The 24,751-nt window shown below is 41.5% G+C and overlaps 1 protein-coding gene across 2 annotated transcripts; it reads right to left on the minus strand.

The window, feature by feature from the left end:
* Nucleotides 1-287: 287 nt before the first annotated feature.
* On the minus strand, nt 288-23,803 carry PTAFR (platelet activating factor receptor). Of its 2 annotated transcripts, none has more exons than XM_020810553.3 (2): nt 22,504-23,803; nt 288-2,921 (listed from the first exon to the last, which is right to left on the minus strand). In XM_020810553.3, the coding sequence occupies exon 2, from the start codon at nt 2,874-2,876 to the stop codon at nt 1,803-1,805; it is 1,074 nt and encodes a 357-aa protein (XP_020666212.2). In that variant the 5' UTR covers nt 2,877-2,921; nt 22,504-23,803; the 3' UTR covers nt 288-1,802. The 2 variants fall into 2 exon arrangements, with proteins under 2 accessions (XP_020666212.2, XP_020666211.2); XM_020810552.3 differs by lacking the exon at nt 22,504-23,803 and adding an exon at nt 16,889-20,503.
* Between the last annotated feature and the right edge of the window lie 948 nt (nt 23,804-24,751).

Below are 24,751 nucleotides of genomic sequence, written 5' to 3' on the forward strand. Positions count from 1 at the left end.
ATTAGGAATTATTGATTTCATACCTTACCTCAAGAAAAGCCATTCCCTTAGGTTTTAAAGTCATTGTGCTGGGGAAGGGGGAAACATGGTATAGTGGACAAATAGTAGACAGGATGGAGCCTGGAGGGGTCATTTCAGCAGTAGCCCTCAATATGCTCATAGGAATGTCGCAGGCATGCCGGTTTCCATCTGTGAAAAGTTGTAGCAGCTATATTTGGCTGTCTCTCATTCGTGTCTCCTTTTCTCCTCCATTGGTGGACCACACCTTTCCATTGAATAATACTAAATTGAACTGAACCATAATTATTTATTATAATTAAATATTTGGAGTTTTTGAAACTGCTTCCTACAGCAGCATGCTCCCAAAGTGACAGGCAGAGGAAGTGGGAGGTGAAACAAAAGACTCTGTCTTTCAAAATGAACACATTTTAACAGGGGTGAGGAATACAGTATTTAGGCAGCTGGGATTTCACTCCCTTCTTTAGGGCTAGGGTTGATGGAGTCCAGCAGTATCTGGATAGCTATGTGTTCCTCACCTCTGCCCTTAAATTTCACACAGGTGTTTAGTCCTATGAGGACATTAGGGTGCCAATTGTAGCACTCATATTCCATAGATCTAGCAGTAGGAAAGAATGTGAAGATTTGTCCTGTGTGGAGGACCTAAAAGCTGAAATATAGTTCTTCTCCATGCCAGATTTATACTAGCCAGCATTCATATGCCTGGTTTGCCCATCATTTTTTTCCAGGATTCTTGGTAAACCTGGTGTAGAAGCTGGCATTCTTTTTCTCAACATCTAGAATCCTCAACATTGGGGATCCTGCACAACTTTAAATCTAATGTGATCTTATAAATATCCCACTTAATCTTCATACCAAAACATCTACAGAAATTTCCATTGGACTTAAAGCTAGCAGTCCTGAGGAGTTACAAAGGTCCCAAAGCTGAGATTTTTAGTCACAAAAAAACAAGCAAGCAGTTTTCTGCTAGAGTCTGAGGCAGTTCTGACATGCCCAATTTCTGTAAAAGCAATGCAAACTCTCAAGTGACAGAAATTTGTGATTATTCTCTATGGCCAATTAATATTGCCATGTCCCCTGCTATCTTTAAAGTCCATACCTTCTGAAAAAACTTAAAAGCACAGCTAAATAGTACTAATCTAAGACAAGGCATGTTTTGTAGGAGAAAGCTTTCAAAACGCTCTCCACAGAGCCTCCACCTTGCTCAGACCCACCTCCACTGGGCTGTCATTATCGCCAGTTGATTGTCCTCTTCCTTTACACTCAAATTCAATAGCCATCCCCCTGGTGAGATGAATGGAGCTTGCTTCTTAATCTTTTAATCTTTGCTCAGTCTGTCTGACAGATGACATGTGATCTTTAATAGATCTCTAAGGGCATCTACATCTGACACCTGCCTCGATCCAAGAGTTCTGAACCAGCTAAAGGACAAAGGGGTGGAACTAAGTGCCAAAGCTGTAATACTGTAATTAACTTCTAGACCAGAAGACAATACAAATGTCCTTAAAAAAAAAGGCAGCACAGGAAATTCCAAATAATCTCCTTTCACAGCCATAACAACATTCAATTTTTCTGTGATACTCCATTTTCTTTTTCAGATAGGACATTAGAACAGTCTTAAACATTCCACTTCCTACCACTGTAGCTTGAAAAATGCTGGAAACTTGAATTAACATGCCAAACTTGTGATAAAGGCAAAGAGTTCTTGCCTGTCCCCAGCCTCCATTTGAGTACAGACTCAGCACAAGGTAAAACCTCCTGCTCCTTAGGCTGCAGCACAACATCTAACACTTCAGGGTGGTGTGGAGGCATTCTTGCAGAGGTACCATACCTTCCACGCCCGTCTCAGTTGTCTGCCTGGAACACTTGCGGCTGTCTTTGATGTTTTTCAAATTCTCTGAAAGGTGTTTCCTGAACTTTTTGGTGAGGAAACAGTAAATGACAGGATCCAGAACACAGTTGGCACCCAGAAGGAAGAGGGTGGCTTGATGGAAATCATTCACTGTGTTTTTGGCCTCACAGCTTATCTTCCACCTATCCAGAACCATCAGGGTCCATGGTAGGTCCAGAATGTGGTGAGGCACAAAGCACAGAATAAAGACGGTCAAAACTGTGCACACCAGCCAGAGTGCCCGTTGCCTGACGTCCTTGTTCCGAGTTTGCACCGGCTGGGAGACCAATGTCCGGATAATACAGGCATTGCATACCAGTACAATCCCAAAAGTAAGAAAGAAGCAAATGCAAATGATCACATGAATGACAAAAACAGGAGTATTGTCTTTTTTGGTGTCATAGCGCTCAAAACAGCGTGTGTAAGGCCCTTCTTCGGTTATGCCATCATCAAACAAGAAGTATGTGGATGGGCCAGCTATCAGGACCCAGATGGCTACAGTGACATAGAGGCCCCTTCTTCTTGTGCTGGATTGGGCAGTAGAAATAGGCCTTGTGACAGCCTGGAACCGGTTGTATGTTATGACTCCCAGGAAGGCCACTGAACAATATGTGTTCACAAAGAATAAGTAGCCAGCCACGTTACATAAAAAGCTGGGCATGATCCAGTTCCCTCTGTTGTGGTAATACACTATCCACATGGGCAATGTGACCAGAAAGAGCAGGTCGGCTGTTGTCAAGTTGACCATGAATATTTTTATTTCATTCAGTTTCTTGGTGGCGTAAACCCGAGTGAAAAGCCACAGCACGTAAATGTTAGCTATGAAGCCCAGAATGAAGATGATACTATAGTAGACAGTGAACAAAGTATATCTGAACTCTGAATCTACGTGGCAATCTGCAGCCTGGAAATGGAGGAATGAAATGTTTCTATCTTTGTCCATTGCAGCTATCTCTGTGGTGGCCATAGTGCTGTCTTAGTGCAGAATATGTTGCTGTCTGCTTTTCTTATCCTAAAACGAAGAAAAAGGAGACAGTTTAGTATATACCATGTTTTTCTGTTTATAAGACTACCCAATGTATAAAAGCAAAACAAAGCAAAGTATAAGATGACAACCCCCCCTTTTCTAACCCCCGAATTAGAAAATTTGCACCCCTTTGGTCCTGAAGCCCTTTCATGGCTGCTTTAGGATCAAAGGGGTGCGATCCTGCTGCCCTTTCACAGCTGCTTTATCCAAATCCTAAGCCCCATGGGGCTTAGGAAATGGGTAACGCAGCCATTAAAGGGTGGCAAAGTCACACCCCTTTCATCCTGAAGCCCTTTCACGGCTGCTTTACCTTGTGGCTTCGCAAAAGTCAGGGAAAGTGTCTGCCTTCCATGTATAAAACGACCCTCAATTTTTTGTCTAATTATTTAGGTAAAAGTGTCATTTTATACACGGAAAAATACGGACTGCAACTCAGTTGAAAGAGCTCGTAGATTTGCATGCAAAAGGTCATTTTGAGGTTCAGCCTCTGGAGCTTTCAGGTTTACTGATTGATAATTGCTTTTTAAAAGCCACAATAAAACCTCTTTTTCATACTGCTGAAATGAAGAAATAATGGGGAAACCAGAGTTGGACCTTGAGTTCCATTAAATTCTAGTACTCAGAGCAACTCTCTGGACTCAGAATTCTTTAATGCCAAGTAGAATTTGGGGAAATTACTTTGTTGCACTACAACTCCCAGAAATCCTTCAGGTGTCATGGTTTAACTGGTGGAATTCTGGGAGTAATCATCCAAAAATTGTAATTTGATGCACCAGGCTTTTGCACCAGGCTTAAGATGGTCCTTATGTTAGTTCAACGCCTCTACAAAAACACCAGCTTGCGAGTCCTTTATAATTCAACAGGAGCATTATCCAACTCAATCTCAATGTATAATAGAGTAAAACAGGGCTGTATTCTAGCCCCCACTTTGTTCAACTTCTATATAAATGGCATTGTGGATAATTTATCAAAACCTGATTTCCATCCCCCTAAATTATTCTCACACCCCCTATCCATGTTACTATATGCTGATGATGCAGTATTACTCTCTAACCTGTTTTGGTCTTAGAAGGTTTTTGAAGGCCGCCTTCTCTTACAGTAACCAGGAACAATTGTTATAAACTATACGAAGACCAAAATACTTTTAACCAGTAGAAGGAGAATAAAACATAAATGGGCAATAAATAATCACCCTATAGAACAGGTCTTGTGCTATAAATATCTGGGCATATTATTTAGCTCCACAGGCCCCTGGGCTTCACAACTAAAACATTTGTTACTGAATGCTCAGAAAAGTACAGCAGCTCTAATTAGATTCTTCTCTAAAAGTGGACGACACATCCCCTCAGAAGTTCAAGTCTTTATGGGCAAGGTTTTTTCTCAATTGCTATACAGCTCCCAAATATTTGCATACTCAACTTTACATTCCTTTTAAGTTGTGCAGACCAAATTTTGAGATCAAAATTGGAGGATAGATCAGGGGTCTCCTACCCACTCTCCTCAGCTACTTGGATGAGTAGCAAAACGTTTCAACCTAATAAGAACTACATCCAGTTGCCATAACTCAACTTCCAGACAACCTCACCTAGATGACTGAGAATCTTCACAGTTATGTCATGAGTTGTTGCTCATCTGAGGTTATATTTACCTAATTTTCAGACCTATTGAGAAACATTATTTTTATTATGTGCTGATACATGAAACCATAGAATTCAAAGAGGGTGTACTTTCTTTTCCACATAACTGTATTTTCCAACTATTTATTTATTCATTCATTTATTTTAAATATTTTTACCCTGCCTTTTCCAAAAGTACCCAAGGCAGTTTACATCATGTAAAGACACAGTATTCAAAGCTAAGAACAGTCAATTATTCAAATACTAAAAAAGCATTAGTAATATTTGAGTGTATGCCCAGGTCATGAATATTGATGTAATATCTGCATAGATCAATGGGAGTGCTGGAGGGGCGGAGTCATGAGATATAAGCGACTCAGTAGGAGAAGGGAGAGTTAGTTGAGGAGTTGAGGAGATTGAGAGTTGGAGAGCTGAGGAAGTTTAGGAGTTTGGTGTAGTTTTGGACATTGGGCGAGAAAGTGGTGGTTGAAAGTGGATGAAGGAGGATGTTTGTTTAAGAGTTAACAACATTGCTTGTTCTGTCAACATCTGTAACAATAAACAATTTCTATTTGGTTCTTTTAAAATGACACATTGCCTGGACCTCTGTGATTAATAATCAACAGTGTTGATGTAATCAACTGGCGGCAGCTGAAAGACACGTAGCATGAGCTCTTAGTTTGATGAAACAAGCAGGGGCCACGTGGGAACATGACAATATTATATTTAAAATGTTAGGTAAAAGGATTATGAAAACAGATTTAGAAGCAGCAAAATAAAAACCATCCTGTTTATTGTTTTCTGGATAGTTGTAAGCCGCCTAGAGTGGTCACAATTGACTAGATAGGCGGGGTATAAATGAAATAAATAAATAAATAAATAAATAAAATAGTTACTCATTGAAGAGAAAGGTCTTTGCCTGCTTGTGGAAGGACAGAAGAATTCACTTCCAGCCTCTTTCTTAGAGCTATCTTCTTAGCATGTACCAAACTGGCTAAGCAACCTGTACACTGTACAATTTCGATGATATAACCTATTTACTTTAACTTTAAGCTAGTTTTGTTACTCCTTTATTAGATCAACACATAGAACCTACACACTTTCCATTCATAAGTAGTAGTAATAATTCAGATTGAAATCCTGGGGAGCTGCTATAGATGAATCGGCAATCTGTTTTGGTGTGAAGAGGTTTCCTATGATCTCACACAAATAATGGCATATGTGGGACCATATACCATGATTTAAGGAAATGTGATGCTGAAAGAGAGATTTGAAGATACCCTGGACTACTGCAAAGACAAACAAGTGGGTCCTAGATCAAATTAAACCTGAACTATTTCTGGAGGCAAAAATGTTGAGCCTGAGGTTGTCCTACTTTAAGCACATCATGAGAAGACATCATTCTCTGAAAAAGACAATAATGCTGGGAAATTTTGAAGGAGAAGAGGAAGACCCAAAATGAGATGGTTTGACTCCCCTAAAGGAAGCCTGAGATTTGAGTTTCCAAGAGCTGGGCAGGGCAGTTGAGGACAGGGCATTTTGGAGATCACGTAATCATGGGGTCACCAAAAATCGAAGGTGACTTGACAGCACATAAAAACAATAAGGATATAATAGTCTAATTCAAGATATTAAAACATTCCCATGGGTGAAATTAAGAAAAGTCAATTGGAACAAGAAAAACAATATTTAAAAGCCCAGATTGAATTTATTCTAATTTCTATAAAATTGGCTTCTTCTGAATATTCTTTTAAACCCTCCCTATTTCTAATTCTCCCCTTCATGGACTGTTGCCTTGTCGTGGCTAAGGCGCTTGAGTAATTCAGAGAAGCTATGGGCTATGCCATTCAGGGCCATCCAAGACGGACAGGTTATAATGGAGAGTTCTGACTAAATGTGATCCAACTGGGGCAGGAACTGGCAAGCCACTCCAGTATCTTTGCCAAGAAAATTCCAAGGACAGAAACAAAAGGCTAAAAGATACGATGCTGGAAGATGAGCCCTCAGGTCAGAAGGCATCCAACATTCTCCTGAGGAAGAACAAAGGACAAGGACAAGTAGCTCCAGAGCTAATGAAGTAGTTGGGCCAAAGCCGAAAGGATGCTCAGCTGTGGATGCGCCTGGAAGTGAAAGGAGAGTCTGATGTTGCAAAGAAAAACACTGCATAGGAACCTGGAATGTAAGATCTATGAACCTTGGTAAGCTGGGTGTGATCAAACAGGAGATGGCAAGAATAAACATTGACATCCTGGGCGTCAGTGAACTAAAATGGACAAATTCAATTCAGACGATTATCATATCTACTATTGTAGTCAAGAATCCCATAGAAGAAATGGAGTAGCCCTCATAGTCAACAAAACAGTGGGAAAAGCTATACTGGGATACAATCTCAAAAATGATAGAATGATTTCAATATGAATCCAAGGCTTTCAATATCACAGAATCCATGTTGATGCACAAACCACCGATGCTGAAGAGGCTGAAATTGACCAATTCTACGAAGACTTACAACTCCTTCTAGAACTGACACCAAAGAAAGATGTTCTTCTCATTATAGGAGATTGGAATGCTAAGGTCGGGAGTCAAGAGATAAAAGGAACAACAGGAAAGTTTGGCCTTGGAGTTCAAAACGAAGCAGGGCAAAGGTTAATAGAGTTTTGTCAAGAGAACAAGCTGGTCATCACAAACACTCTTTCCCAACAACACAAGAGCCAACTCTACACATGGAAAGCACCAGATGGGCAATGCCAAAATCAGATGGATTATGTTCTCTACAGGCAAAGATGGAGAAGCTCTATACAGTCAGCAAAAACAAGACCTGGAGCTGATTGTGGATCTGACCATCAGCTTCTTATAGCAAAATTCAAGCTTAAACTGAAGAGAGTAGGAAAAACCACTGGGCTAGTCAGGTATAATCTAAACCAAGTCGCTTATGAATACACAGTGTAAGTGAAGAACAGATTTAAGAAACTAGGTTTGGTGGACAGAGTGCCTAAAGAACTATGGATGGAGGCTTGTAACATTGTACAGGAGGCAGCAACAAAAACCATCCCAAAGAAAAAGAAATGCAAGAAAGCAAAAGTGGCTGTCCAACGAGGCCTTACAAATAGCAGAGAAGGGAAACAAAATGCAAGGGAGATAGGGAAAGTTACAGAAAATTGAATGCAAACTTCAAAAGAATAGCAAGGAGAGACAAGAGGGCCTTCTTAAATGAACAGTGCAAAGAAATAGAGGAAAAGAATAGAAAGGGAAAAACCAGAGGTCTGTTCAAGAAAATTGAAGATGTTAAAGGAACATTTTTGTGCAAAGATGGACATGATAAAGGACAAAAATGGTAGCGACCTAACAGAAGCAGAAGACATCAAGAAAACGTGACAAGAATACATAGAGGAATTATACCAGAAAGTTCTGGATGTCCCGGACAACCCAGATAGTGTGATTGCTGACCTTGAGGCGGACATCCTGGAGAGTGAAGTCAAGTAGGCCTTAGAAAGCATGGCTACCACAAGGCCAGTGGAGGTGATGGCATTCCAGTCGAACTACGTATTTAAAATCTTAAAAGATGACGCTGTTAAGGTGCTACACTCAATATGCCAGCAAGTTTGGAAAACTCAGTAGTGGCCAGAGGACTGGAAAAGATTAGTCTACATCCCAATCCCAAACAAGGGCAGTGCCAAAGAATGCTCCAACTACTGTACAATTGCACTCATTTCACACACTAGCAAGGTTATGCTCAAAATCCTCCAAGGTAGGCTTCAGCAGTATGTGGACTGAGAACTCCCAGAAATACAAGCTGGATTTCAAAGGGGCAGAGGAACTAGGGACCAAATTGTTAACATGTGCTGGATTATGGAGAAAGCCAGAGCGTTCCACATAAACATTTACTTCTGCTTCATTGACTATGCAAAAGCCTTTGAATGTGTGGACCACAACAAACAATGGCAAGTTCTTAAAGAAACGGGAGTGCCTGACCACCTTATCTACCTCCTGAGAAATCTATATGCGGGTCAGGAAGCAACAGTTAGAACTGGATATGGAACAACTGATTGGTTCAAAATTGGGAAAGGACTACAAGGCTGTATATTGTCTCACTGCTTATTTAACTTATATGCAGAATACATAATGCGAAAGGCAGGACTGGATGAATCCCAAGACGGAATTAAAATTGCCGAAAGAAATATCAACAACCTCAGATATGCAGATGATACCACTCTGATGGCAGAAAGTGAGGAGGAATTAAAGAACCTCTTAATGAGGGTGAAAGAGGAGAGCGCAAAAAATGATCTTGAGCTCAACATCAAAAAAACTAAGATCATGGCCACTGGTCCCATCACCTCCTTGCAAATAGAAGGGGAAGATATGGAGGCAGTGACTGATTTTCTTTCCTGGGCTCCATGATCACCCCAGATGGTGACAGCAGCTGTGAAATTAAAAGACGTCTGCTTCTTGGGAGGAAAGGGATGACAAACCTAGACAGCATCTTAAAAAGCAGAGACATCACCTTGCCGATAAAGGTCTGCATAGTCAAAGCTATGTTTTTTTTTTCAGTAGTGATGTATGGAAGTGAGAAGTGGACCATAAAGCAAGCTGACCACCAAAGAATTGATGCTTTTGAATTGTGGTGCTGGAGGAGACTTTTGAGAGTCCCCAGGACTGCAGGGAGATCAAACCTATCCATTCTAAAGGAAATCAACCCTGAGTGCTCACTGGAAGGATAAAACCTGAAGCTGAGGCTCCAATACTTTGGCCATCTCATGAGAAGAGAAGACTCCCTGGAAAATAGCCCAAATGTTGGGAAAGTGTGAGGGCAAGAGGAGAAGGGGACGACAGAGGACGAGATGGATGGACAGGGTCATCAAAGCGACCAACATGAATTTGACCCAACTCCGGGACGCAGTGGAAGATAGGAGGCCTGGCGTGCTCTTGTCCATGGGGTCATGAAGAGTCGGACACAACTTAACCAGTAAAGAACTATTCTAAATATTTGGGTTCATTGAATCATAAGAAAGGCCTCTTCATTCTGACCCCTCAAGTTTGGTTTCCATTGAAATGCTGTGCCACAGTTTTGTAGTCATTTCATAATGCTGTGTTCCTCAAATCCTGGATTTTGTATCACCACCTCAAATTGTGTATAGAGATACCCAATCAGGTTTTTTACTTCAGCCCCAAATACAGTGCTATTATATGCACTGCAAAACTAGCTGGAGTTCTGTAGTAGTTTGTGCAGTGTTGGGCCACAAACCTGGAGTTTTGTGTTTCCAGTCAGACGTGTGTAACTGACATGTCCAATATGTAGTACTTCTGAGCATAGCAAACTCAACATGATTGTATCTCCTCAAAACCCATTTGGCTTAGCACCCCTGACTTCAGCCACAAAGTATTGGAGAGTTTCCAGTAATAGTAAGGCGCATATGCTCCTCCAAATGCAATTCTGATGAGCCTCAGCCCTCAGGTCCAGTGATGGCAGATAATGCCAGTTGCAGTCCTACAACATCTGAAGAGCCACATGTTCTTGTTTCCCTGGTTCACAGTTTCCAGTATCTTGCCTCTGCTTTTCTGTTGTTTTCATCCCCCTTTTACTTCCAAAGCTCATCTGTCTTTCTAGCTTTACAAACAAAAGCTACATCATGTCAACAAACTCCAGGAAAAGGGAAATTATGCATTCATTAAAGATTTGTTGAAATCAACCGAATAATGGGTTTCCCTTGAGGACTGCCAGAGATGGACTGTGGTCTTTTCCCCTTGGGAGGCAACCCAGTAACAATGGCACCGTCATCATTTCTGCTGCTTCCTCTTTTCCACTCAATGTTTCCCTTGGGGTGGTTGGCTGAAAAAGGAGAGTCACTTGCTCTTTCAGGACATAAAGTCTCCTTGCTTGGCAATTTTGCTGACCACTCTGTAAACCAGTGACTGTTTTGAACTGCTTTCATTGGGAGGAAGTGAGAACGGCTGAGGAAAATTAGGTGGTACAGTAGAACATCCATAATCACAACTTGAGAAATAGTGAACATCACCCACACAGTCAATTGGGCAATACACGTTGTGGTGTGGTAACTAATACTTGCACAATTTTTTTATGTTTCCTCTTTTTTTAAAGTTAGCAGAAAGAATGTGTTTGTGAATTATTTTACCAGGCTTGAAAAGGCAGTTCTCTGCTCACTTCCTTAGGACAAAAGTCAGAAGGGAGCCTAGGAAGTTCTGAGCCTCAGCAACAGCATGCACAATTGAAAGCAGAAATCTATCAGAAACGAGAACAAGTTATCTAAGGCAGGTATTACAGGGGTCTTGAAAATATGTGCCTGAATGCAATTTGGCTGCCATGTTTACCAGCTGCAGTTTCTGAATACTTTGCAAAGGATGCAGCTCGTTGTAGTAATCTGGTTGAGAGATAGATAACTAAAGCTTAAATCACTGTGACTAGTTCTCCCTTGTCCAGGAAGGGGTGCACCAGGTATACCAGCAAAGGTGGGCAGGAGCAGTCCTGGTTACAGCTATAACCTGGGAATCTAGAAGCACTCTGAAACACCTTATCATATATTTCAGAAGAAATGCAGTCCCAAAAAGACTCTTGCAGAGTGTGGGTGGCATACAAGTCGAATAAATAAATAAATAAATAAATAAATAAATAAATAAATAAATAAATAAATAAATAAATAAATAAATAAATAAATAAATAAATAAATAAAATAAAAAGGTACTTACTCCCAATCCCTTCTTCTGGGGTCAGTCTGAGACTGTGCAGCTAGCCCCAGGCTATGTAGGCTGGCTCTTCCTAGAACTGAATGTCTATAGCAAGGTACTCCACCACATGGAGCTGTCCAATCAGCTAAAAGCCTAAAGCATACAGAAATGCTTTCTTTAAAGAGGATTTTGTGATTTACCACCTACATTCAGCAGCAAATAAGGAAAAAATCATTTCTTGTTTGCTTTAATTGATTTTTCCAGATTGCTCTTGAACTTAATAAGGTGGACAGACTGTTATGATTCCCAAGGGGTTATACTGGCCTCCAGACACACCAGAGTTGTCCATGTCATCTTCTGTTGTATAGACACCATGAACTGCTAGTTTTTCTAAGTCTCTAAATATCTCAAAGAACTTTAATTTGTCAGTGGTGCTATCTGGTTCATATCCCATACTGCATTTATAAACATTGCTGACAGAAAGAGAAGAGGGTCAGTGTAGTGCAGTAGTTAAAATTACAATCCAGGAGACTTCAAATCCACACTCAACTATAAAGTTGTAACTGGTTGACTCTGGTCCATTTAGTTTATTCTGCTTCCCAGGGCTGCTGTTAAAAATGTTTAAAAAGCAAAAGATCCCTGTATCTTGTTTTTGGAGAAAAATGTATATCAGTATGGTTACAATTGATTTAATTTGCATATACATATATTAATTAAAATTCAGAAGGTGATTGGGGGAGAGTAAAGAATGTGGGGACATATTCTCCCAGTCCTGAAGATCAGGCACCACTGAAACACCATATACAGAAATGCCTCCTACTCGGGGGAAAGCTCATTTGAATTATTCAAAGTCACCCATTTTATAAGTGGAGCAAATCCCACAGTATTTGACCATGTAGTTGCACCTTATATTTAATAAGAGATGCCTCATGTCCTTATTTGGCTCTGCTGTAGAAATCTCTTTCCCCCACAATAACCTCATATATTTTTTTCAATTCTCTTTCGTGAATCCAGGAAGTTAGAACCACAAAAGCCACACCTCAACACATTTGTGTTCTTAGAATTCTGGACATCGCATAACTAATCTTGAAGACTGTTTAAATTAAGGGCCTATGGCCTCAAGCGCTCCTCCATCTTTTATTTTTTTTAATTTTTATTATTATTTTTATTTTGATCAGTAGGATCATGTTTTTACTCTTCATTACATCATCCAACTTAGGTAAAGGTTGGTTCCCCCTTGACAATTTTTTGTCCAGTCGTGTCCGACTCTAGGGGGCAGCGCTCATCCCGCTCTTCAAGCCATAGAGCCAGCGTTTTGTCCGAAGACAATCTTTCCGTGGTCACATGGCCAGTGTGATTTAAACACGGAATGCTGTTTACCTTCCCACCGAGGTGGTCCCTATTTATCTACTCGCATTTGCATGCTTTCGAACCGCTAGGTTGGCGGGAGCTGGGACAAGCGACGGGTGCTCATTCCGTTGCGTGGATTCGATCTTACGACTGCCGGATCTTCCAACCCTGCAGCACAGGCTTCTGCGGTTTAGCCCACAGTGCCACCTTACATCCAACTTGGTGCCCTCATAAATTTGTATGCTACACCTTGCATTATTCCTGTACTTACAGCTGCATTGGGAGGGCTAAGAGGACTTGTTAAGTTCTTTGCCCTCCTGTATGATTCCACAATCACTACTGGATGTCTGTTGGTCCTTCTACTGTTACAAAGCCATTTCTATCATTAGACAAAATGAGGCAGCTGCCTTAGAAAGATTGGGGAGCAGACCTAAATTATCCTATTGCCCATAAGCATAGTACAAAACACTGTACCACTTATGATTTTAAAATAAGATTCAACTGTTAGTTTGAATAGCTTATATATGTGAAACAAAGGTGTGTCTTTCACCTCAAGCCAGCCCCAGTTACATAAATAAAAGTCAATTTCAAAATATATATAATAGCTGAATCAGAAATTAAAATAAGTCTACCATTTTGAGGCTATACTCATCTGAAAGATAACTCCAGCCCGCATCAACTAGAAAAACCAAGTTTAGCATGGAAAAAGGTAAAGGTAAACGTTCCCCTTGACAATTTGTCCAGTCGTGTTCAACTCTAGGGGGCCATAGAGCCAGCGTTTGTCCGAAGACAATCTTCCGTGGTCACATGGCCAGTGCGACTTAGACACGGAACACTGTTACCTTCCCGAGGTGGTCCATATTTATTTACTCGCATTTGCATGGTTTCGAATCACTAGGTTGGCGGGAGCTGGGACAAGCGATGGGAGCTCACTCCGTCGCATGGATTCGATTTTACAGCTGCATATCTATAGACCTTACAGCACAGAGGCTTCTGCGGTTTAACCCACAGCGCCATCACGTCCCTTATTTAGCATGGAAACATGAAGGCAAAAAATGTTCCTATTACTCTTCCGAAAATCTAAACTGACATACTCCCTTAAAATGCATATTTGCATATATCTGTCTGTTATCGGTTAATATGTTTAATTGCTGATTTTGTTGTGATTGTTGTCTATAATTTCATATTCTTGCTATTTGTATGCTGCCCAGTGAATCCCTGTTCACTATGGGGCAGTATAAAAATGTAAACAAACAAATAAAATGGTATTTCTACATGTCATATTTCAGCTTGTTACAATGTACACAAAGCCTACAACACCCAAATGGCAAAGTTAAAAAATGTGGGCAGACATGACACAAAACATGGTGTTCTAATACTAAAGAACTAATTTATATAATCTTCCCAGTAGTCTTCAACACCTTGAAGTTGAGTGTTACAAAATCTATTTCAAGTATAATCCAACAGTCAGCTCCCCATTAATTAAAAAATCTATTGGCAATCATTCCTGAATGTTCCATACTTCTCTTTTTATTTCCAGGTATTGAAAGTAAATTCTTTTGAATGTCAAATATTAAACAGGATGTCACCCTCAGTGCTCTTTCGATTCTCACTTTGCAGATCAAGAGGAAGAGACAGTATCAGTACATATTTCCGTAAAATGCGGCAGAAATGTTGTGACAAGAGGGAAGTTACTATGGAACAGACAGAGTATTATTTATTTTATTCTATTATGAAGGAAAGTAAATATGTTTAAAGCAATCTCATTCTGATGGTTGTTGTGGGTTTTTCGGGTTCTTGGCTGTGTTCTGAAGGTTGTTCTTCCTGACGTTTCACCAGTCTCTGTGGCTGGCATCTTCAGAGGATTGGAGAAGGAACTCTGTCCTTGCTCTGTTGCTGTTTGTTGGATAGTTGAGTATTTACAGCTGTGGGGACAGCTTTTGTCTTTTTTCAGGAGATAGGGTGGTCAGCACGTTTTTGTTGTGATCAGAGGGGAGAGATTATCTGTCACTGTGGTTGATGGGTGTTCTTAGCTGGTCTTTTTTTTTTTTTTTTTTTGGTGCCGGCCACAGAGACTGACAAAACATCAGGAAGAACAACCTTCAGAACATGGCCAAAGAACCCGAAAAACCCACAACAACCATCAGATCCCGGCCATGAAAGCCTTCGAGAATACTATCTCATTATGTTGTCTCCAAAGAAATACTGCCTCTAGCCCCCCCCCTTCCCATATCTCCACAAGTACTGTGAAAGTTATATCCTCCTTTTTTAAAAAAAAGGAAAGGAAAGCAAAAGGAAATATACCTGAGGGGCACAAGGCTACCTCTGCTTTGGAGCAAAGAACCTCACTGGGCCGAACAGAGGGAAAGTCAAGCTCATAGACAGGACCAACTCTACTATCAGGCAGAGTGAGGCTGCTACCTCAAGCAGCAGATTCCTCATGTCACAGAGGGGAGCAAATTGTTAGTGATCAAATTTCTTATTTTAATTTTTTACCGTTGGGTAGGAGCACAAGTGTTTGTAGAGTTTTCTGGGTCGGGTGCCAAAAGCACTTGGCTGGCTTTGGGTGCTGTATTTCCTGATTTGAGTAGGCGGTAGGGCACTGTTGGCTTCTCTGCCTCAGGCATGGCAGTGTTTCTTACCTGCTGGCATGGATCTGGGTTTGCGTTTTTGGGCACAAGCTAGGCAGCAACACCCTGCCTAGGCCCAATGATGCCGATAACTCTTTTATTCCCCCTCCGCCCTCAGCATATTCTGAGAACTAGTATAATGCGAAGGATAGAGTGTTGGACTAGTATGCAGGACATCTGAGTTCAAATCCTCACCTGACCATGGAAATTTACTGGGGGTGGGCTGAAACTAGTAAAACCACTCTGTAAATATCTCACATATCTGGGAAACCATATTCAGGTCTTCCTATGCTGCTGCTGCTGCTGCTTAGTATGCTTGCCCATCATGTGGGGGAGAGAATGTCCTTGTTCATAGGGGCTAATCAGAAGAAATTTTGCCAGAGTTAGGGCTAATGATTGGAGTATTCTGTCATTGGGCACCTGCTGCCTCATCCTTCAGACTGCTTCCCTTACAGTGAGTAACTGAATAGGCAAGCAATCCTAGGAGCACGACTCACCTCTGCCTCTCCTTCGTGTGTGTGTGTGTGTGTGTGTGTGTGTGTGTTAGACTACAGTTGGCCTGCCATTTGGAAAGTCCAGGCTGACATTGCAAATAAGCCATGAATTTGGGTGACCTTTGGCCATCCATTCTCTCAATTGGGTCCCCAGTCAGCCTGACCTACCTTACAATCCTGTTGTGAGAATAAAGCCAAGAGCACTAGAGAACATACTTTGATTTGTGCAATTTGACGTTTGAGCAGGAGAACCACATATTTTGATCTGAGCAAACTGGCGGAGAAGTGAAGTATTAAAAAAAATTATGGAGCTTTCCTAGCTGTGTTGACATGCAAGCCAGCCACTGAGTTTTTGGCTGTACTTCCAACAAAGTGTGTACAGCACTGCAGTCTTAGTTTGCCTTAAATATTTATTGGGTGCAATCTTAGATACTCTTTCATGGCAGCAAGCCCACTGAATTTAGTTGGACTTACCTTTGAGTAGACAAAGGTTATTGCTATTCCACTGCATTTGCACAGAGCACGCTTGCTTCCTATTAAGAAACTGTTTAAAATAGTGCCTTCTCAGTTTAGTTGAGAAAGACGTCGGATAACTGAACATTTATTAATTAAAAGTCATAAATCAATCAATCAGCAACAGTGAAAACAACATGTGGATGGGGGAATTTATCAAGGAAAGAGATCGCCTGAGGTCCAAGAGGCTTCTGAAAACCTAGAACCAGCACTGCTTGTGTTTCATACAAACATGGACATTCCATCATCATCATCATCATCATCATCATCATCATCATCATCATCATCATCATCATCATCATCATCTATTATAGAGCTCCCTCCTTTTCCAGGATGAAGTACCGTCACACTTAATTGCTGCCATTCAGTGCAGCAACAATAAGCTTTCCAGCTTTGGCTGCAAAATTCAGACATAGACCTAGCAAATATATGAAAGCAATCTTTGCCTGTCAGTTGCCTTTCCAATAAGTTGCACTACAACTTACATCCTTCCAAGTAAGGATGACAAGAGACTTCTTTCCCCACCCTGTGAGCTTCTGGGTATGTCACTGATCACAGTGCCCATCACCTACACATTGAGAATGGGAACAATGGGTGTTGTCATCCAAGACACCTATTGAGTTGGACAAGGCAGCTACAAGTACTGTGTTCAAGGAGGCTCCACTTACCAAAGTCAGGAGGCCAGCTATTCTTTGTTGAATCCACAACACTGCAATGGAGGGTGTATCTCAACAGGCAAATCCTGTCTTGACTTGTTAGGAATGATATCGTTGCAAACCTATCACTAGAGGTTCCTCCTTGTTGGCCAAATCAGCATTGCGAAGGACCCAGCAAGAACCTTCTGCATTGTCCTTGGAAATGAGGAAACGGAGTGTGTTGTCATCATCTTGCACAGGAAATGCAAAGTTGAGCAAAAGACTGAGACCATTGTCCACAAAAGGGTGGGGAGCCACTACGGTAGGTCACACCTAACCTTTGTTTGTCCGTAGATTTATTCCTGACATGGCTCACCCCTGTCTCAGTCTGCTTTGCTCTCAAAACTCTAGGGAAGGTTCTTCTTGCTGTCACACAGTCGTAAATCTAATAACACTTATTAGCAACTTCCTTCCAGTAAGCACAAATTATACAAACAGAAGAAAACACAATCTGTAACTGAGTGATGCTATTAATGGCAATTAGCTCTGAGTCATGCAAATCCTTCTACCCAATTTCACTTGAAATGTCACATTTCTAGCCTTTTAACAGCAACTCTCAGCAAGTAAATCAACTGTTGGAAATTCAATGAGGCATGGAAGTACCCATATGTCTTCCTTCCAATCTCTCTAGTATCGGGCTATCTTGCCATCCCCATCCCCATCACTACTATTAATAAAATAGCATAAATTATATCATTTTCTTTTTCAAAAACTCTGTGTTTACCATCTTACCATAATACAGTACAATAAGTAGTGAATGGCTAAAACAGTAATGAACCAATAAAACAGTATGATTTTTAAAAATATTAGCATCAGTGTGGACAAGTCCTGCATCTGAATTCCTCTGCAGGACTGTTGTGGAGAAGATCACTAACGATAGATAACGAATGTACTTTTGGACATTCTGAAGTACAGTGCCCCAACCTGATACCATTCAAATGCATTGTGGTGCAACTCTACCATCCCTAGCCATCATAGCAAATGGGTGGAAGGAATCTGCACTCAGGCAGGAAGCAAGTGTGTTGCTGGAGGGCATGATGCACTGTGTTAGATTTATTTCCTTATTTATTTCAAATCTTTTCTCCCACTTTTCTGCAAGAGGTTATATGGAAAGACTAGATTTGTGAGGAGTAATGCCATCAGACCTTTGGTCAAAGGATTTTCTGTTCCCAACCGGGGCCAAATATTCTCTTCCGCAGTGCTAGCCGCCATCTAGCACCATATACTCAAGGTTGTCTAATTGCACCATTGTTTGGGTGAATGAAAAGAATACTTGATCTAAGAATGGGCTGAGACTGGATTGACCTGAACTTTAGGGGAAGTACATGAATGTAGATGGGAAATGGGACACTATTTCAGTGCTTTCAGGATGTATGCAACACACATACAGAGAGAGAGAGAGAGACTGAAGCACCGTATGAATCATCATGTGACCTTGTCACTGCAATTTCCTTCTGATCTCAACAAACCTGTTCACCTCTTACCATTCCACATTAATTTACTGCATCATGCATAAATAAACCTGCTCATATGAGAAAAAAACCTTGTGACTTGATATGACACTGATTATCTAAAAAAAGTCATTAATGGAAATCTGGTGGACAGAAGGAAATACGAGCGCTAACAAAAAACATGCATGGTGATGGATGATGGGTCCATGGGGATAACAATTACCTCAGCTCAAATTACATGTCTGCTATGAAAAAGAAGATTTATTTTAAAAAATTAACACACTAGAATTGAAAAAGGAAACAAAAAAGACCCCTCTGAAAATAATTGGAAGCCAGTTCTAAACTTTTCATTATGGAGTAGCTCATGTAAAGCCTCCTTGTGTTGAATTACAATATTGCCTTAGAGCCAGACCTGGTACTGGGCAGAGTGAGTCAACTGCCTTAGGTACAGTAGTAATTGCACCTGGGGTTTCTGCTGCCTGCTGTTCTTCCAGAGCGCCCTGGCCTTTCTCTTTTCTTGGTGGACAGAGCTCTGGGGTTGGGGTGAGAAACTATTCTACTGCCAATGTTGAAATAAGAACCAACTGTCAGCCCAATCCATAAAATGGAAAAGGCAGGATGCCATATTGTTCTTTATGCCAAATCTGAGAACTATTTAACAACAGGTTGAGGGACATGAATGAGGAACCTATTCTCTTCAGCAATAGCCTTACTGACTAGAGGCTGATGGGAATAGCAGCAGGACCTATTAGAGAGGTGCCAGATTGAGAATGCCTATTCAAAAACTTTTCCATGTTTTCTCAGTCATGAACAAGTTGGTGGGTCTTGCGTTGCAGTAGTTCTGCATTTTTGGTATTCAAAACTGAGAGTTAGAGGTTGAAAGTAGTTACAGTAAGTCTGAAGACTGCTTTTGGAAATGTAGTTTCCAGATGTACTTTATAACAAGTTACAAAATCAAGTCTTAAAGATGAATGTGAAAGTAATAATTGGATATCAAGGTCATACAATGTTGAAGACATGATCATAACTGGGGGAAATTCCAGATTTTGTAAATCTTTTGTAAACGGAAGATAAAACTTGATAAAAAAAATTGAAGATAAAACACTGAGAATTGTTTGCTTCAATTAAATTGATTGTACTCTGTGTCGACATCGGTTGATACAAGACAACTGAGAAATACCTAAATGTATAGAAAAATAAATTATAGATCACAAGAGCAGTCTTCATCTAATCAACTGACTTATTTACTGTCTTACTATTTTGCTGTATATGCTACACTATACTCGGATAGGATCTAATTACTGATCCTACTGTTTTGCTCCTTTGGTGAAAAAATATACAGAGGAAGCTTGACTAGAAATACCTCCTGAGCTTTGAAGGTAAGTGGGAGATTAGATAATGCCCCTGCGCTAGTGATTTGCAGAGGGGGGACCTTGAACAAGTGGAGTGTACCTCCTCCTTGCTGCTGTCATCATGGAAAAATTATTTATCTGTGCAGTCACCAAGATGAAGAGAAGCAGGCATGCGAGGGCTCTTGCACCTTCTCCTTGTGCTACTTATTGCAGCATAGGATAATCAAGCTCCAGAAATCTGGCTATAAGTCTTCTGTGGGGTCTGGAACTTGATAGTGTCAGACTCTTATCTGGCCATGTTTCCACTCACACCATTTTCAGTAGCACCTGTGCACAGTGGTGTGAGCCCAGAATGGTAAGCCAAAATCAGGCTTATGCCAAACGTCCCAGTACATGGAGGCTGTCTGTGCTCTCTTGGCTGTTCCCACTAGTGCAGGAGACTAAGCAAATAAGAAATAGATTGTTTATCATTTTCTCTGAAAGGACTCTGGCTTGGCATTTTTTTTTCCAAACAAGCCAGGATTTGCAAGCAGACACAAATCCTGGTTTATGATCCTGTCTTACAGGAGCTTTCTAGTTTATTTAGTCACTGGTGTGATGCAGGAGGAACCAAGCAAGCATGGGCTGACCTGCACCTCCTTCACAGTAAGCTAGAGTTACCCTGAATTCTAGCATGCTGTTTGAAGGAAATTAAGCCAATCTTGTGTGATAAGGAATGACAGTTATCCCAGTACAAAGCTGTCATTTTTTTTCAAATAAGTAGAAACTACATTTTTATACCTGTGTTTCAGTTCTCAGTCCCATCCTTTGCCAGTTATAGGTGGACAGTTAATGAAAATTATATCAACTCTTCAAAGTAGTATCACTAAACTAAGGAAAAAGACGGTTGCATCCTAGAGGGACGTGGTGGTGCTGTGGGCTAAACCACAGAAGCCTGTGCTGCAGGGTCAGAAGACCAGCAGTCGTAAGATTGCATCCACGCAACGGAGTGAGCGCCCGTCGCTTGTCCCAGCTCCCGCCAACCTAGCGGTTCGAAAGCATGCAAATGCAAGTAGATAAAAAGGGACCACCTCGGTGGGAAGGTAACAGCGTTCCGTGTCTAAGTCACACTGGCCATGTGACCATGGAAGATTGTCTTCGGACAAAACGCTGGCTCTATGGCTTGGAAACGGGGTTGAACACGACTGGACAAAAATTGTCAAGGGGAACCTTTACCTTTACCTTTTACCATGTCTAAAGCCATGCTGACATCTAATAAGATTTGTATTATTTATGCATCTGCATGAATTCACACATAAAATAATTTATCTCCCCCTTTTTTTCCAAGGTAAAAGTGAGTATTCAAATAAGAAAGGAAAGCATGTTTTCATCCCCACCTTACACTACAGCAAAATGTTGTTTCAAGTGACCTTTGGAAAAGTTACCCTTTCTGATAGCAACTCCCAGAACTCCTGAGCCACTGAACACCTCATTGGTTGGACAATTCTGGAAATCATAGCACCCCAAATCCATAGTTTTGGCTATGCTGACTTTTGTCGGCAAGGTGATATCTCTGCTTTTTAAGATGCCATCAAGGTTTGTCATCGCTTTCCTCCCAAGAAGCAGGTGTCTTTATTTTTGTGGCTGCTGTCCCCATCTGCAGTGACCATGGAGCCCAAGAAAATAAACTCTGTCAATGCCTCCATATCTTTCCCTTCTATTTGCCAGGAGGTGATGGGACCAGTGGCCATAATCTTAGTTTTTTTGATGTTGAGTTTCAGACCATTTTTTGCACTCTCGTCTTTCACCCTCATTAAGAGGTTCTTTAATTCCTGCTCACTTTCTGCCATCAGAGTGGTATAATTTGCATATCTGAGGTTGTTGATATTTCTCTCAGCAATCTTAATTCCGGTTTGGTATTCCTCCAGTGCAGCTTAATGTTAGTTAGGTGCAAATTAGTTGCCCCTAATGTTAGTTAGGGGCAAAGACAAGTTAACAATTGACTCCTTCCTGGTTTATTTTTCCTTGGGAGGATGTGAGCTTCATACCTTCCATGCTGGAATGCACATCTCCCATTTAATTCTTTTTCTGTCCCTTCAAAAAAGCTAAGCAGGTTTTCCCCACATAGCAGAGTCATTGTCTTCCTCATTGAACTGATCTCACCAATGAAGCAGTGTTGTCTGCAAGAGGGACAAGCTGCATTCATTGCCCAAAACATCAGAGCCACAGAAGGGGCTATGATGAATGGATTGTGAACATTATTAATTCATCACTGAGTGAGGGAATGCTTTCCTCTTGTTTAAAATAAACCATCACACAACCCATCATCAAACACCCACAGTTAGTGTTGGACAACCTTAACAATTTCCATTCGAGTGCTCTAGCATACCATTCATGAACAAGGTTATCACGAAGGGGGTGGCAAATCACCTGCAGTCATACCTGGAGGAGCAGGATTGCCTTGACCCATTCCAGTCTGGATTCAGGTCGCAACGGGGTACTCAGCCAACACTGGTGCACTGCAGGAAGACCTTTTAAGGGAGGCTGATGGGGCAGATGCACCCTGTTGGTACGCCTAGATCTCTCAGTGGGTTTTGATACCATTGACCAAACCAAAATAAGTTCTTACCTTTTTCCACAACTTACAGTTTAATTCTAGTTGAGAAAGATGGTCCAAGTCTCATCTCATGCTTTGTGGAGGAACCTCTCCTCTAAAAGGCTGGATGGCATTCAAAAGGGCTTGCCAGAGGTATTTTTAAAGGAAAAGAAACTCAGGAAAGTCGCTAAAAAGGAAGAAAAGCCTTACCTCTACGTGGAGATGAGCACCCTTGGGCACTGAAACACCCTTTGTTTCCACAAACGAAATGGACTGGGAAATCCCAGCTACTTTCAACTAATGTTGCAACAGTAATTGCAGGAAGCAAGAAAGGAACTCCCAAAGGGGAGGGAGGATACTCTCAGGCGAGTGAGTCACAGTCCCTGGGCATGCTTCACCTAGTTTCTGCTCCCTGTCTTTTCAACATCTGGAAGTAATTTTTGCAATACCTATTGCGGTATTTTCAGCTTTGGCTCTGACACCGAGATTTTGGAGTCCATTCTTAGGTCATAACAGGCACACATTTTGTCAGGAACGCGTCACCTTACAGAAGTCATTCCACTAGAGCCAACTGTCGTTCCCAAAGTTCACCACCTTTCCATTCTAGACTAGGTGAGATCTAGTAGGTTGTGTGTGGGGGCAACGATGGGCAAGCTTCTGACCCTAGATTTCCAATTACTAATTTGAGCTTAAAACTCTTAGCTATGTACTCTGGTCCTTGCACACCAACCGTACCAGGTAGGACACCCAAATAACCAAAAATAGTCAATAAAGCCCTTGTGGGCAGGGCACTTCGTTTAGGCACTCTCACCCTTGCTCCCAAGAATCACACTGGGGTAAAATATAGAATATTTCTTTAAAAAGAGTAAAAAGTTGTAAAACAAATAAAATATAAAAGGATACAATTGTACTTCTTAAATGCAAAGCATCTAGGTATTAAGTAAGCTTCTGAAAGCCTTTCCCATAAAACAATAACATACTTACTAACTGTTTCACTACTTAATTGCTGGCTATTCTAAGTTACCATGGCCAGGTAACATTGTTGAAGGCTGGCCTCCATCTGCTCCTTCTCCAATTTATGCTCACACACCAACAACTTTCTTAGCCCCCATCTTCTGCCATAACTTAAATCAAAGTCTTTGTCCCATGATTGCATCCAATCAGCCTACAGTCCTTTGTCCGCAACTCCACACCCATCTTCTCTCATCATGGCCTATTAGGATGGTACACCATTAGCAAGGAATGTTTTCGTTATCAGTCCTGAGAAACGACCTTGGCTTATCTTCACAGGAACAAACAGTCTCCAGGCCCAATGAAACCCCTGCAAATCCTGGGAAATAAGTACTACAAAACCCATATCCTCACAAGTTTTACATCTTTGGAGTACTTTAGCTAATCTCAAACAATTACTATTCTGGGATGATCCAAAATAATTTGTAGCCTGGGGAAGAATTGGAATGAAGGCCCCACAAACCTTCCCGGCTTATAGATGAGACAGGATCACCCATGTTATTTTGGTACAGGAAATGGAACACCCACAAAGACCCTTCCCAATATACACCAGCAAAAGCAAAAGTAAGCACTAAACATTTCCTACCTTCCACAGCTTAATGGTGGGGCTGGGGCAGAGCTGTAACAAGGGTGGGGCCGCTGTATCTCAACCCAAGGCAGCCACATTTTGAGGGCACAAACAGTTGCTGCTAACAGCATATGAACCTATCTGTTGGTATTTGCTGCTGGAAGGACAAGAGCCTGCTCAACCCAGTGTAGCCTCCCACCAGCTACATCCCCTGGACAGATGGGAACACAAAACAGTTAAACTCTAAGCAGAACTAATATCGCCATCACAACTCTCAGACCCAAGTTTTCTTCCTGTTCATTATTTATTTAATTTATATGCTGCCCACACTACCCAAAGGTCTCTGGGCGGCTTACAGCATTTAAAATACAAAAACATATGTGAAAATTAAAATACAATTAAAATACAATTAAAATTGCCATCATCAGGACCCACAGTTGATGTTATTTCAATTAAAAGCCTTCTGGAACAGGAAAGTTTTGACCTGGCGCCGAAATGTCATCAACGTCGGCGCCAGACGAATCTCAGTCAGGAGGGCATTCCATAGTCTGGGGGCAGCTGCCAAAAAGGCCCTCTGTCTACAAGCCGTCCCTCTTACCTCCTTGAGGGATGGCTCTTTCAAAAGGGCCCCCTGGCTAGATCTTAACTGCCGGGTAGGCTCATATGGAAGGAGGCGGTCCTTCAGGTATCCAGGGCCCATTAGTCCTCTCTCTGTATCTGCCAATGTCAATTGACCCAGGCTTAACAGACAGAGCAAAAATTCCTATTACAACTCTGGACTGAACCTGTTGTCTATAGGAAGAGTCCCCAATCCCCGGTCTGTGGCCCAGTAGCGGTCCGTGGCCTTGGCAGGACCGGGCTGTGGAGACAGAACTCCTG

This window comes from Pogona vitticeps, chromosome 9 (genome assembly GCF_051106095.1).
Source record: "Pogona vitticeps strain Pit_001003342236 chromosome 9, PviZW2.1, whole genome shotgun sequence".
Taxonomy (NCBI): domain Eukaryota; kingdom Metazoa; phylum Chordata; class Lepidosauria; order Squamata; family Agamidae; genus Pogona; species Pogona vitticeps.

Coding starts and splice junctions, on each gene's coding strand:
- PTAFR (XM_020810553.3), bottom strand. CDS start 2,876: ATGGCCACCACAGAGATAGCTGCAATGGACAAAGATAGAAACATTTCA.